Source organism: Mobula birostris, chromosome 27 (assembly GCF_030028105.1).
Source record: "Mobula birostris isolate sMobBir1 chromosome 27, sMobBir1.hap1, whole genome shotgun sequence".
Taxonomy (NCBI): Eukaryota; Metazoa; Chordata; class Chondrichthyes; order Myliobatiformes; family Myliobatidae; genus Mobula; species Mobula birostris.
This window is the reverse complement of record NC_092396.1, coordinates 33,054,231-33,068,837: the sequence shown is the minus strand read 5'-3', so window position 1 is coordinate 33,068,837 and position 14,607 is coordinate 33,054,231. Positions and strand designations below refer to the sequence as shown.

At 41.6% G+C, this 14,607-nt stretch overlaps 1 protein-coding gene across 1 annotated transcript in view; it reads right to left on the bottom strand.

Moving 5' to 3' along the window:
- Positions 1-14,607, bottom strand: part of sh2d5 (SH2 domain containing 5) — a 66,443-nt gene that overhangs the window by 38,290 nt on the left and 13,546 nt on the right. The window contains exon 4 of the mRNA XM_072245049.1: positions 9,035-9,181. Coding sequence (XP_072101150.1) covers positions 9,035-9,181 — 147 coding nt within the window. The remainder of the gene's footprint in view (positions 1-9,034; positions 9,182-14,607) is intronic.

Below are 14,607 nucleotides of genomic sequence, written 5' to 3'. Positions count from 1 at the left end.
CCTCCCTGAAAGGATATTGGTCCCCCTGTGGTTCAAGTGTAACCCGTCTCTCTTGTACAGGTCCCATCTGCCCCAGAAGAGATCCCAATTATCCTGAAATCTGAAACCCTGCTCCCTACACCAGTTCCTCAGCCACTTGTTCATCCTCCAGAGCATCCTATTCCTACCCTCACTGGCACGTAGCACAGGTAGCAATCCTGAGATTACCACCCTCGAGGTCCTGCTTTTCAACTTCCCACCAAGCTCTCTATACTCACTCTCCAGGACCTCCTCACTCTTCCTTGCTATGTCATTGGTACCGATGAGCACCACGACATTCTTTCCATTTCTTGATGATTGAGTTAACTGGACTCCAAGGGATATTCAGTGACTTGGAAATGTTCTTGTATCCATCTCCCGACTTGTGGTTTTCAATGACCTTTTCGTGGAATTGCTTGAAGTGCTCTTTTGTCTTCATGGTGTAGTTTTAGCCAGGATACTGACTCACTAGCAGTTTCAGATACACATGCATTTTTACTACAATCATTTGAAACACTTTGATCGTACACAGTGTTCTCCATTTAACTAATTGTGTGATTTCTAAATCCAATTGGCTGCACTAGTAATGAATTGGTGTGTCATATTAAAGGGGGCGAATACTTATGCAATCAATTATTTTGTATATTTTCTATTTGTAATTAACTTAGATCACTTTGTAGAGATCTGTTTTCAGTTTGACACAACAATCTTTTTCTGTTGATCATTGTCAAAAAAAATTAAATCTACTATGATTCAATACTGTAAAACAATAAAAAAGGAAAACTTCCAAGGGGAGGTGAATACTTTTTATAGGCACTGTAGGCACAATCAAGTGGCTAATGTCATTCACCAAAACTTTGCTTTGAAATGCAAGATCATAAAAGACACCATACTTTACTATAAATAAAAGCCTGATTCATTTTTAGAGTCAGAGTCCTACAAATTATGTAACGACTAATCCATTATTACAGATCAGACAATCCATAATAACGGTCCATATATAATATTACAAGATAAACAAGAACACCTAATACATATAACCATTCCAAACACACATACCATAGAGAAATCAACTGAAAAACATCAGAAATATGCTGAATTAAAGGAGAAAATTGAAAGACTATGGAACACGGTCAGGGTATATACTTTGTCCCAGTAGTAATATCTACAACTGGAGTCATTCCAAAATCGCTACATTATATCATTAAACAATTTGGCCAACGCACCAATATTTATATAAATCTTCTGAAAACCACAACACTAATCATCACTAGAATAGTCCAAAAGTTCCTAGCAATTGAATGTGCTTGGCTCTGTCCCTAACTCAAGTTTTACCAGCATAAGCTGAGAAAAAAATAAAATTAATAAATAAGGAGTAAGTATCGAGAACAAGAGATGAAAACTCCTTGAAATTGAGTCCATAGGCTGTGGAACAGTTCAGCAATAGGGTGAGTGAAGTTATCCCCTCTGGTTCGAGAGCTAATAGTGTAACAACTCAACCATAACTGCTGGGGGATGTACTCACAGAATTCAGAGTGGATAGTCATGGTTCACCTCACCCTTATACATTAGCATTGCTGCACATCTTTCACCTACAATAACAGTTTGATCAGACAGACAGCTATTGATCACCACAGCTACCTCACACATCCTGGTGCGCAATAGTCACTGATATACAGTTAATTTGGGCTCATCGGGACAAGTACATTTTGGTCCAAATAAGCTGCTGCCCAATTAGTTGAAGTTGCATGGAAGTAGGTATAAAAAAGACAAACTATCTTTTAACTAAGTAACAAATTTTGTATTTAAATGAATACAAAACAAATTGGAACACTGCCAATACCACTACAGTACTATAAAACAGTGTATAAGTTCCTAATAGTTATCAATAGAGTTCATCCCATGTATGCTATGCTGCTGTGTTCTATTGATTGACTGTAAATGAACAAAATCAGTGCAGTCACCCGTGTAGATAATAGACTGCCTTCATAAAATGCTTTTGATGATTGCATCCTCCAAATCTTCATTCTCATTTTAACATTCAAGATGATTGTCGATCCCTTCAAATTCTTCATTGTTCCTAACCTACTGAAGTAGTGAAATTGTTCCATTTTCACTACCGGCCGTTTCTCGCAACTCCAAGCCTAAATGCTTGAAACTGCAGTGAGCAAAACAGTTCTGAATTGTCTTAATGCTTATCAATGCTTTTTTAACACAAACACAAGTAACTGATACTACTAAAAAACTGTTTGCTTTAAGCACGGTATGGTGTCAAATAGCCGTAAAGGTGCATGCAACTGACGCTAGTTAGAAAGTGTTCAGCAACAGTCTCCTGTCCCAGTTAAGTGGCAGAGTGTCCCAAATAAGCGAAGGAACTCCCAGCTATTTTCTTGATTCATTTTTGCTCCTTAAGAGTTGTCTCAAATAAGCGGCTGCCCCAATTAACCGATGGCCCAATTAAAGAGAATCCACTGTAAATCTTTGTCTCAGGAAGCAGACGTACCCTAATTTAGATTAAAAGGTGTCAGTATTACCTCCAAGATAGGAGTCTGTGCTTGCCTTCCTCAACTTTGTAACACTCAGCCTGAAGAAAAAAAATTATTTGAAATATTTCTGGTACCTATTCTGTGCTCTAACTAATTGACTTGCTGTGGTGTCATTAGATGTACTGATCATGGTGCTCTGAATTGATAATGTGGTTATTAAGTTACTGTAGTTGTTCCCCTCTTCAAGTAGTCAATCAGTTCTATTCATCATTTCTTCTGTTTCCAGCTCTTCACCCTCTGATGAAGGTGCATGACTGGTATCTCAGTAGATTTGTTTTACACTTTGGTAGACTTCAATTCAGGACAAACAATACCTGCAGTCTTTCAAAGCAATTACTTTCTTCATAGACGATAACCCCATGCAAGGTATTTTCTTCTATGGCAACTAAATCATTTGGTCATTCTGAATCCAAGTAGCTGTTATAACATTCCTAGCAAGTCTGCATTTCCCTGCTCTTCTGCATCAATGTGATTTGTAGCCTTCCCGTTCTCCCAGTAAATCCACTTATAGCTCCCGCATGGTTCAGCTTTGAAGACGTTGCCACTATTACTTTTTCTATTTACTTGTTCCCTGCCTGTAGTGCAAAAATGAGCTAAGCAAAGCTATATTTTTTTTAATGCCATGGTTACAGTTACTCCTGCAAATGTTTGACCCAGCTTGAGACAAACTTGAAATTGTGATGGCATTGGTTTAAAATTGTCTCATCTGGTTTGTTACTGTGTCCTCCTTTGGGTCTTGTGTTGTGGCACCAATGAACAGTATGTCCCCAGTGTCTCTGGCCTGAATCTGCATTACTAACAGTATGACCTTTTCGCTGGATTTATGATGGCTTTTGGTCTCAAAAACATCTCCCATTCCTTCCATATAAAGAGCGAAGGCTGAGATCTTGTATATTTCTCACATTTTCCAACATATGGGCCAAATCTGCTTCTTGCTGTCACCACTGCATTGCATCTCACATGATTACAGCTTTGTTCACTTCCTCAATCAGCAAATTTCCAACCCTGTCAGCAGTGTTTCTGTTCCTGTGTTTTTTTTTCTGTCACTGTTCATTGAGGCAAATATGAAAATTAGCGCTAACATAAAATCCTTTATTCAAAGTTAGTCAACATTCAGTTAAGAGTGGCTTTGGTGCAACAACCAGACCATAAGACCATAAGATATAAGAGCAGAATTAGGCCATTTGGTGTGTCTACTCTGCCATTTCATCATGGCCAATTCACTTACCCTCTCATCCCCAATCTCCTGCCTTCTCCTTGTATCCCTTAAGACCCTGACCAATCAAGAATCTATCCTCTACTTTAAATATACATAAAATCTTGGTCTCCACAGCCACTTGTGGCAACGAATTCTACAGATTCACCACTCTCTGACTAAAGAAATTCCTCCTCATCTCCATTCTAAAGGGATACTCCTCTGTTCTGAGGCTGTGTCCTCTAGTCCTAGACTCTCTCACCATAAGAAACATCTTCTTCACATCCACTCTATTGAGGCCTTTCAATAATATATCATACTAAATGTTACACAAAATTCTTAATGGCAAACTCACGCTATAACCATGTAAAACACTAATTTTCTGTGGTTCATTTATGAGAATGCCTAGATCCTCTTGTACATGGCTAACTATTATCTCTCTTTAAACAATTCTATGCTTTTCTATTCTTCTGTTTTTATAAATTTGGTAAGATCTAACCCCCGATTATTCTAAATTTTGGTTAAAATAGGCCCAGTCTACTCAACCTTTCCTCATTATGCACACTTGCCTTATCAGCCTCCAGACTGGTGAATCCCTATTACACTCTTTCTATGGCAAAAGTACACCTTTCTCCAGGTAGAGAGATCAAAATTGTTCAAAATACTCCAGGTGTGATCTCAACAAGCCCAAAAGAACTGTCAAAAGACATATTTACTTCTGCACTCAAATTTGCTTGTAAGCTTTCAATGACCTGTGGACAAGGTCCTTTGAATATCAGCATTTCACAATTTGTGGCCATTTAAAAAATAATTTATTTTCTGTTTTGGGCAGGAAAGTAGACAATCCCATATTTTTTACACAGTTTATTCCATCTACCACATTTCCTGTCCAATCATTTAACTTACCTTTATCCCTTTGAAGCCTCCTTACCACCTCTATCCTATTCACAATCTCACTTAGTTTTGTATCATCCACAAACTAGGAAATATGACAGTTGGTCCCTCAGCCAAATGGTTCAAAGTTCAAAGTAAATTTTATTATCAAAATACAAATATGTCACCATATACAATCCTGAGATTCAGTGTGGCCATACTCAACAAATCTGTGGAATAGTAACTATAACAGAATTGATGGAAGTCTACCCAACTAGAGCACTCAATCAAAGTGCAGAAGACAACAAACTATGCAAATACAAAAAGAAGAAGCAATACTATAAATAAATAAGCAATAAATATCAAGAACTTGAGATGAAGACTCCTTGAAAGTGAGTCCATTAGTTGTGGGAACTTTTCAATGATGGGGCAGGTGAAGCTGAGTGAAGTTATCACCTTTTGTTCAAGAGCCTTATAGTTGAGGGGTGGTAGCTGTTCCTGAACATGGTGGTGCGAGTCCTGAGGCTCTTGTACCTTTTTCAGAAGAGCATGTCCTGGGTAGTGGGGTTCCTGGATGACGGATGCTGCTTTCCTGCGACAGCATTTCGTGTAGATTTGCTCAATGGTTGGGAGGGCTTTACTCTTGATGGACTAGGTTGTATCCAGTACTTTTTTGTCAGATTTTCTGTTCAAGGCATTGTGTAGATTGGTATAGATTCTCTATAAATGGCATCTGATCTCACCTTTGTACACCATCAGTCAACCTGCCAACCTGAGAATGATTTTTATTCCCATTCTTTCCTTCCTGCCTGTTAATTAATTTTTAATCAGCGTGTTATCAATTCCATGCCCTCTATCCTTGCCAACCAAAATATCATTGACTTTATGGTATTTGAGATTAAACTGGCTAAGTCTAAGTACAGGTCCAATGCCATATTTATGTTTACTGATGACACCACTGTTGTGGGCTGAATCAGTGTGTAGGATGGAGACTGGAAATCTGGCTGAATGATGCCACAACAACAACCGCTCACTCAGTGTCAGCAAAACCAAAGAGTTGATTATTGTCAACAGGAAGAAGAAACCACAGGTCCATGAGCCAGTCCTCATCAAGGTGAAGAGAGTCAGCAACTTTAAATTCCTCTGTGTTATCATTTCAGACCATCTGTCGTGGGTCCAGAATGTAGCTGCAATTACAAAAAAGGCACCACACACTTCAACTTTCTAAGAAGTTTGCGCCAATTTGGCATGTCATCTAATGTTCTGATGAACTTCTATAAGTGCGTAGTGAGGAGTATAATGATTGATTGCATCACAGCCTGGAATGGGAATATCAATATCCTTCAATTTAAAAAACTACAAAAAGTAGTAGACACAGCCAACTTCATCACAGGTAAAGCCCTCCCCATCACTGAGCACATCTTCAAGGAGTGTTGTCACAAGAAAGCAGCGTCTATCATCAAGGACCCACCATCCAGGTCATGCTCTCTTCTTGATGCTGCCATCAGGAATGAGGTACAGGAGCCTCACACCAATAGGTTCAGGAACAGTTATTACCCCTCAACCATCAGGATATCGAACTGGTGGGGATAGCTTCACTCACCCCAACACTGAATTGACAACACAACCTTTGGGCTCTCTTCTCAGGGCTTTACAACTTATGTTCCTGTTATTTACTGCTTATCTATTTATTATATTTTGTTCTCTTTTCCTTTTGATTTGCACATTGGTTATTTGAGCTTCTGTGTTGTGTGATGTTTGTCATTGATTGTATTGTGTTTCTTTCTAATTACTGTGAATGCCTGCAGGAAAATGAATCTTAGGGTAGCATAGGGTGACATATATGCACTTTGATACAGGTTGAGCACCCATTATCCAAAACGCTTGGGAGCAGAATTTTTTAGGATTTCAAATTTTTTCAGATGTTGGAATATTTGCATCTATGTAATAAATAACTTGGGGGTGGGACTCAAGTCTAAACACAAATCCATTTATGTTGCATATATAGATTGTACATATACCCTGAAGGTAGTTTTATATAATATTTTAAATAATTTTGTGCATAAAGTAATAATGTGTACATTAAACCATCAGAAAGGTAAGCTAACAATACCTCGGCCATCCAGGTGGACCATCAGTGTCTGTTCGGCATCGCCATTATTCCCAACTCTGAATTTATGTGCTACTGGTAAGCAGTGTTTGTCTTACACTTGTTATTCACAGATATGTACGGGTGCAGCTCTTCAGCATGTTAGATTTTCATCAGCGATGATCTTGGCAAACTCGTCAATGAATTTCTCTATTACTTCATGATCAATGGACATTTTATTACCACAAGTCTTTAAAAATGTAATGCCATGCCTTTTCCTAAATTTCTGCAACTATCCTGCTGAATAGTCACAACTATCTTCAATTTTAATGTCACCATAATAGATCTTCGCTTGTTTCATGATCAGCATACCGTTAAGCGGCACATGTTCGCTCCAACAATGATGAATCTACTCTTTCAATATACAATCAAGGTCTTCACTTTTCACTTTATGTAGTTTTTCTATTTTTAATCAACTTATGTTCATTACATGTGTGAAGTCACTTCTCAGAAATGCTTGTGGTGCACGGAGACCTGCACGTTGCCTGGAAACCTTCCCTGCGCCATGGAATTTTCCATTTGTGATGTCATGTCAGCGCTCTGTGACAAGAATACACATAGATTAAGATGTAGTTGGCCTGGGCTGGCACCAGTGGAATCAGCAGTTGGTCTGCCACCTGGCTTCAGGAGAGAGAGAGATAAGGAAAACAATGGAGCAGCATTTGGAGATGTTAATGAAGGAAGGAGAGCTGTCAAGATCAGCTCCCCCTTTGAACCCTGAACTGTTTGAAGTGATGGACAGGCGATACCCCGGCAGGGGGATAAAAAAGGACAGGTTCGCTAAGGCAGGACACACACGACACCTGAGGTAACAAGACCCTGGAAGCGGTGCGTCTCTCACAAGTTGGTGGGAAGTACCGGGCCATAGATGCACAGGGTGGAAAGGCACGGTCGGCGGGAACCTGGTGTGTGTCCACCCTTGCCTGGGTGCCAGGTTCACCGCAGGGAAACGATTGTATATGGAAACGGAGGGGTCACGGTCGGTGACCTCAGATGACATCACAAAGGACTCGCCCGAAAGCTGACTGCGAAGGTCTGTGTGGAAGCCTTGAATATTCATTCGTTTTGCTCTCTCTCCCCTTCCCCCCACTGTCCATCGCCACGGCAGCGATTACTGCGAACTGAACTGAACTTTGCGTCACTTTGAAACTGGTCATTTACCCCTAGACAACGATAGAACTTGATTGATCCTGTTATCTTAATTCTGTGTACATGTATGTTTATCATTGCTGAACTGTTGCATTCATTATCCTTTTGATTAGAGTACTGTGTTGCTTGTTTCTTTAATAAAACTTTCTTAGTTCTAGTAATCCAGACTCCAACTGAGTGATCCATTTCTGCTGGTTTGGCAACCCAGTTACGGGGTACGTAACAGCTCAAAAAAAATTTGGATTTTGGAGGTTTTCGGGTTTTGGAATTTCAGAAAAGGAATACTCAACTGGTAATAAATTTACTTTGAATTTTGAACATATAATTGTAAATGCAGCAGTACTTAACAAGTCTTATTAGGGCCTGGGATAAGTTTAATATTTCAATTAATGATCTAGAAAGTATGTTTTAAATGTGTGATCAAGCCAACTACTACAATAAGGGATGTAAGAATAGTACATGTTAAACTTACTATGTGACATGACTTTTGATACTTTGCTGGTCGAACTCTATCGATAGCCTGCTGTTTATGAGGTGTTGGTCCTGTGCCATAATTTCACTAGATTGCCACTTCATCTTTAAGCATAGTTGTTGCTGTTTGTGGTACACATGCCCTTCACTATTTTATTTGCACTCGGATCAGTCTGCAAACTTAATAATGGTAGGGTAATGGTTGCCAGGCTGTGGGGTTGTAGTGGTGCAGATTGTGCAGTTACTGCTGGCCCACAGTGTCTCCTGAATGCCCAGTTATTAGCTGCCATTTGTGTTTTGCATAATGTTGGTGTCACATAATACACTGGAAGGTCTCTTCATGTGAAGATGAGAGTCAATTACAATGGGAAACAAGTACCATAACTCTGCATGCCATTGGACAACTAACCATATATTGACCCAATGTATAATTGTGCAGGAGGAGATGGTTCTGTCACCTTTGACTCTCTTACAAGTAGAAAACAACCTATAGCTAAGGCAAAAAAAAAAATAGGATGTCATAAACACCAAAATAAGTGCATTTTTAACAAAAGCTATGTTGTCCTATCATTTGGACAAATGGATGATTTTTATCATTTAATTCTCTGCAACGTTTTAATATTTGCTACCTACCTCATTTGGCTGTGCAGTAACGAACAGATGGCAGAAGAGCTCACTCGGTGGCCTGTAGGGGTTGCGGGTGACAAAGGCAAACTGGCATTCTGAATGTCGGCACGTGGTATACAAGATTCTTTTCAGGGCATGAGCCATCAATAGTATCTAGTCAAAACACAGCACAGGAATCATTTGCAGCTACATAATTAAATATGTGTACAGTATTTTATGTAATATTTTAAAGACATAATTAAAATAATGTGCCCTATGTTTCAATACTTGAAACTACGTCTTCGAAAAAGCAAGGATGGTGTAGTAGTTTGTGATTCATCCAAGCGTGACCAATATTGTGCAGGGAAGCATTATTCCAATTCAATTCAGAGTACATTTATTATCAAAGAATGTATAAATTATACAGACTTGAGATTTGTTTGCTTACAGGTAGACACAAAGCAAGAAACCTGAAAGAACCCAATTAAAGAAAAATAAATTAAAAATGAAAGACCAACACCTGATGTGCAAGAGAAAGGGGAAGAAGTATAGTAGAGCTAATAGGACTTGATGTTTCAATCCCTATGATAAGTTGGCACTCTTGATGTTGGCAGTGGGCTTGGAGTGGTGACAAGGAGGGAGGGTAGGTACCTCACCGGGGTCATCGGGTGGGTACCCTCCTTCTTTGACGTTTCATTGATAAGCCCACGATGTCTCCAGAGGGCTCAGTGGTGCTACTGGTGTCCTAGATACACCTCCTTCAGTTCCATACCCTCCTGTCTTCATCTTGCAGCCCAGTTGTTGTCTTTACTTTTAATCCAAATCCAATTACTGCTTTCTTCTGCTGCATTTGACAAGGACTTGATTGCTTGTCGGAGTGAGTAACCCCTCATCCCCATCTTTTTCAATAGACTGGTCGTAGATGTAGCAACAAATCCCCTGCATCCCACTTCTACAGGGAAAAGCAACACACATCAAACTTGCTGGTGAATACAGCAGGCCAGGCAGCATCTCTAGTAAGAGGTACAGTCGACGTTTCGGGCCGAGACCCTTCATCAGGACTAACTGAAGGAAGAGCTAGTAAGAGATCTGAAAGTGGGAGGGGGAGAGGGAGATCCAAAATGATAGGAGAAGACCGGAGGGGGAGGGATGAAGCCAAGAGCTGGACAGGTGATTGGCAAAAGGGATATGAGAGGATCAAGGGACAGGAGGCCCAGGGAGAAGGAAAGGCCGGGGGGAACCCAGAGGATGGGCAAGGGGTATAGTCAGAGAGACAGAGGGTCTGCAGAATTCCTTGTGTCTACAGGGAAAATCTTGGTCTTCCAGCTATTCTGGGCAGCTTCAGTTGCCAGTTCAGAGTAGTTGGTCTTTTTCCTCTCATTAGCTTCTTCAACACCATCTTCCCATGGTACTGTCAATTCCACAACATATGCCAGCTTGGCTGTTGTGGACCACAGGACCATGTCTGGCTGGAGTGTTGTAGCCACAATGTCTGGGGGAAACACAAGCTTTTTTTTTCTAAGTCCACGTCCATTTTCCAATCCCAAGCAACCTGCAGAATGTTTACCTCTTTTGACGTTGTATGCTGCTCTGGAGGTTGGCCTGCTGGTACAAATCGTGTGATCTGAACATTTCTTGCCGATGTTTGTGGGAGAGCATTTGTGGTGATTCACCTCTGTTCCAAGATTGATGCCAGCTGTCTGAGAACTTGGTTATGCCGCCAAGTGTACCGCCCCTGGGTGAGGCTCGTGGTGGATCCTGTTAAAATGTGCCTTAGTGATCCAGGTGCTTGACAAAGAGAGCAAGCGGGGTCTTCTCCCCACCACTGGTTCAGGTTCTGGAGTGTGGGTAGGAGGTCATAAGGGGCTCTGATAACAAAACTTAGCCAAGATCCCTCCATCTCCCAGATGTCACGCCAGCTAAGTTTCCTCTTTTCCAGGCTCTCCCAATTAGTCCATTGGCCCTGCTTGATCATTGAGAAGGGCCTGGCGTTACGCTCTGCCTCCTCCTGTCTTCTCAACTCCTCCACCACGAGCCATCTCTTCTGCACTGATGTTGCCTTGTGCCATTGAGGAGCCTTTGGGACGAGCCCGAGCCCGGCTCTTCCATGTTGGACCTGGCCAACCACATCCCTGAAGTGAAGAACAGACTTAGCAGTCTGAACAGCTTCAGTTGGGGTCCACTTCCTCCCCATTACCACACGGGAGGGCGCTGTTCAAATAACAGTATCTTCAGATTCAGTGAGGGTTATGACCAACCTTGCCTTGGTGCATTTGAATTCTTCCACAAGACTTGCAGTTGGTAATTCTAGTTTGCCGTTCCCATACAGTCCAACAGGACTGTATGGTGAGTGTGCTGATCACTCTTTCGGGCTTTTCCACCTTGTTGACAGGGATTTCATACACTGCTAAAGGTCTCATGAGTCTTGGGAGTATGCCGAACTGGAAGCACCACAGCTTGAGTTTTCCTGGCAGCCAGGTCTTGTTGATGTGAGCTATGTACATGATGGTATCCTTTCTGAGTTGTTTAAACTACTCGGTGTCCTTGACCTTAGCATCATACCATCAGCCCAAGCTCTTCACTGGCATCTCTGAAACAGTTGGGATAGGTGTTCCGTCAATGTGAAATCTTTGATCCGTGACTTGACCTTTGACAATGGAGGTGCTGGGCTTGATCTTCATCCTCACCCATGTGATATTTCGATGAAGCATTTCCAGAAAACACAAATCATGCAAACAATTGAAGCGAACAATGCCATTCTGAACCAAAGTGAGTCCTCGGATCGCAAACTCAGAGCAACCTAGGGTATGTCCAAAGTCTCGCTTATCAGATCATCATATTAGCGGGCATGGAGTATCGTAGCCAGGGCGATGTTAATAGCCTCAGTGCCATCGCAGAGAGTGATTGAAATCGACTCTCGCCTTGGATCCCGACGCCCTGTCCTTTCAGTCTATATGGGTCAGCGTTTAAAATGACCAGACAGTGGAACAGCAAGGAGTTCCGGCGCCCTGGAAAGAGGAGTGAACACCTCTGATCTGGGCCATTGTTTACATTGTCTAAACAGCGGATTGTACCTCGCACTGGAACCCATCTACTGCGAAGGGTTTGGGGCCTAGACCATGCCACCCAGTGACTCATTCCTGGCCCAGATTGTGCCGCCCAGCCCTAAGCCGCTCTCAAGCTCTTCAATCAGCTCGGCAACTAGAGTGATCTAACTTTGCAACTGAGTTAGTGGCGCGTGCATCGAATCTCCTCTGCCCCAACTTCTCCTCTCAGCACCCAGGATCCAACCTTGTACCCGGGCCAGATGTACCAGTGTCAGAACTCCACTGTCCTAACTTCTCCTTTCCGAATGTTTCACTCCATCTGCATCAATCCTGCAACAAACCATCTCAGTTTCCCCTGAAACACACATCAAAGTTGCTGGTGAACACTTGAGGCCAGGCAGCATCTCTAGGAAGAGGTACAGTCGATGTTTCGGGCCGAGACCTTCGAAGGGTCTCAGCCCGAAACGTCGACTGTACCCCTTCCTAGAGGTGCGGACTGGCCTGCTGCGTTCACCAGCAACTTTGATGTGTGTTGCTTGAATTTCCAGCATCTGCAGAATTCCTCGTGTTTACAGTTTCCCCTGAACTTGCCTTGCTATCGCTCACCCCATCACTGCTTGCTTTGATAATTTAATGCAATTACCTCCTGAAAGGTGTCATAATGATGTTTTTAGTTGAACTTCTTGCCTTTTTAACTACCCATGAGCTGTCGCACACATTTGGTAGTGCCATCTTAACCAGAAGTTAACCACTTCTTATTAGAAACTCTCACCCAGATGGCTTTTGGTAACCCTATCCAAGACCTTCTTTTCCATTGTACTGAGGTGCCCCATCTCCCTTTATCATGAAGTCTTTGATTTTCTCAGTTCTGATGAAAAAGCATCAAACTGATATGTTAACAACAGGAATTCTGCAGATGTTGGAAATTCAAGCAACACACATAAAAGTTGCTGGTGAACGCAGCAGGCCAGGCAGCATCTCTAGGAAGAGGTGCAGTCGACGTTTCAGGCTGAGACCCTTCGTCAGGACTAACTGAAGGAAGAGTGAGTAAGGGATTACCTTCGAAGGTCTCGGCCCGAAACGTCGACTGCAACTCTTCCTAGAGATGCTGCCTGGCCTGCTGCGTTCACCATAAACTTTTATGTAAACTGATATGTTAACTCTGTTTCTTTCTCTATTGATACTGCCTAGTCTGTTGAGTATTTCTAGCAGTTTTAGTTTTTATTTCAGATTTCCAGCATTTGCAATATTTTGCATGTGGGTTGTAGTTGTGAAGGAGGAGGAGAACCTCAGAGAAACCAGCAAACTGGTAGCATTCGCTAATTCATTCTTTTCCAAAGGTAGATCTCCCGAGTTCTAACTCTCCTGTAATGTGTAGTTTGTCTTTACACTAGTCTTTAGTACAATAGGATTGATATGCAAGGGTGTTTTGCTACAATTGCTTGGATTATCATTTTTGGATTTCTATGTTCAGAGAAGGACATTGAAGGTCTGAAGCTGGTGGAGTGCAGATTCATTAGATTACTGAGATGGAACTGCCCTTTCATCCAGTAGAATCAGAAACGAAAACAGGAAATGCTTTTAAGAGCACACCCAGTGAATCAGCATCTGTGGAAACTTAATTAACGTTAACGGGGTTTTCTTTCTACAGATACTGCTTACCTGGCTCATTCTCCCATCATTTTCTGTTTTTGTTTCAGGTTCCAGTATTTTACTAAGTAGAATTGGCTTAAAGTCACTTTATGTTAGATAAATAAGCTCATCTCAGTGAGCCGTAGAAGGTCCTGATATATCACTGCCAGGTTCAACATTAGGTAATTCAGAACAGAACATGGAATCTTCCTGCTGTTAAACTTTCCCCATTTCCTTAACAACTGAGTGAAAATTTAAGACCCTTCGCAGTGTTTATAACAACTTGATACATTTGTCTAACTGTGTCAGTAATTTCTGACTGTGAGAAAAAGAGGAAATAACATATCTTTTCCACAGTCATACATTACAGCAATATGTTTAGCTGATTCCTAGAACTAGAAACATCTAGACTATGGTCTCAAGTTAAAAGGGAGTAATCATTTCGGACTGAGAAGAAAGAAATTTCTTTACTCAGAAAAGGCAAGACAGTGGCTATACTTTATTTGGAGTTTGAAGAGATTTGGTATGTCAACAAATACACTCAAATACTTCTATAGATGTACTGTGGAGAGCATTCTGACAGGTTGCATCACTGTCTGGTTTGGGGGGGGGGGGGTGCTACTGCACAGGACTGAAAGAAGCTGCAGAAGGTTGTAAATTTAGTCAGCTCCATCTTGGGTACTAGCCTACAAAGTACCCGGGACACCTTCAAAGAGCGGTGTCTCAGAAAAGCAGCGTCCATTATTAAGAACCTCCAGCACCCAGGGCATGTCCTTTTCTCACTGTTACCATCAGGTAGGAGGTACAGAAGCCTGAAAACACTCACTCAGCCATTCAGCAACAGCTTCTTACCCTCTGCCATCCAATTCCTAAATGGACATTGAACCCATGAACACTACCTCTTTTTTTTAAATATATAGT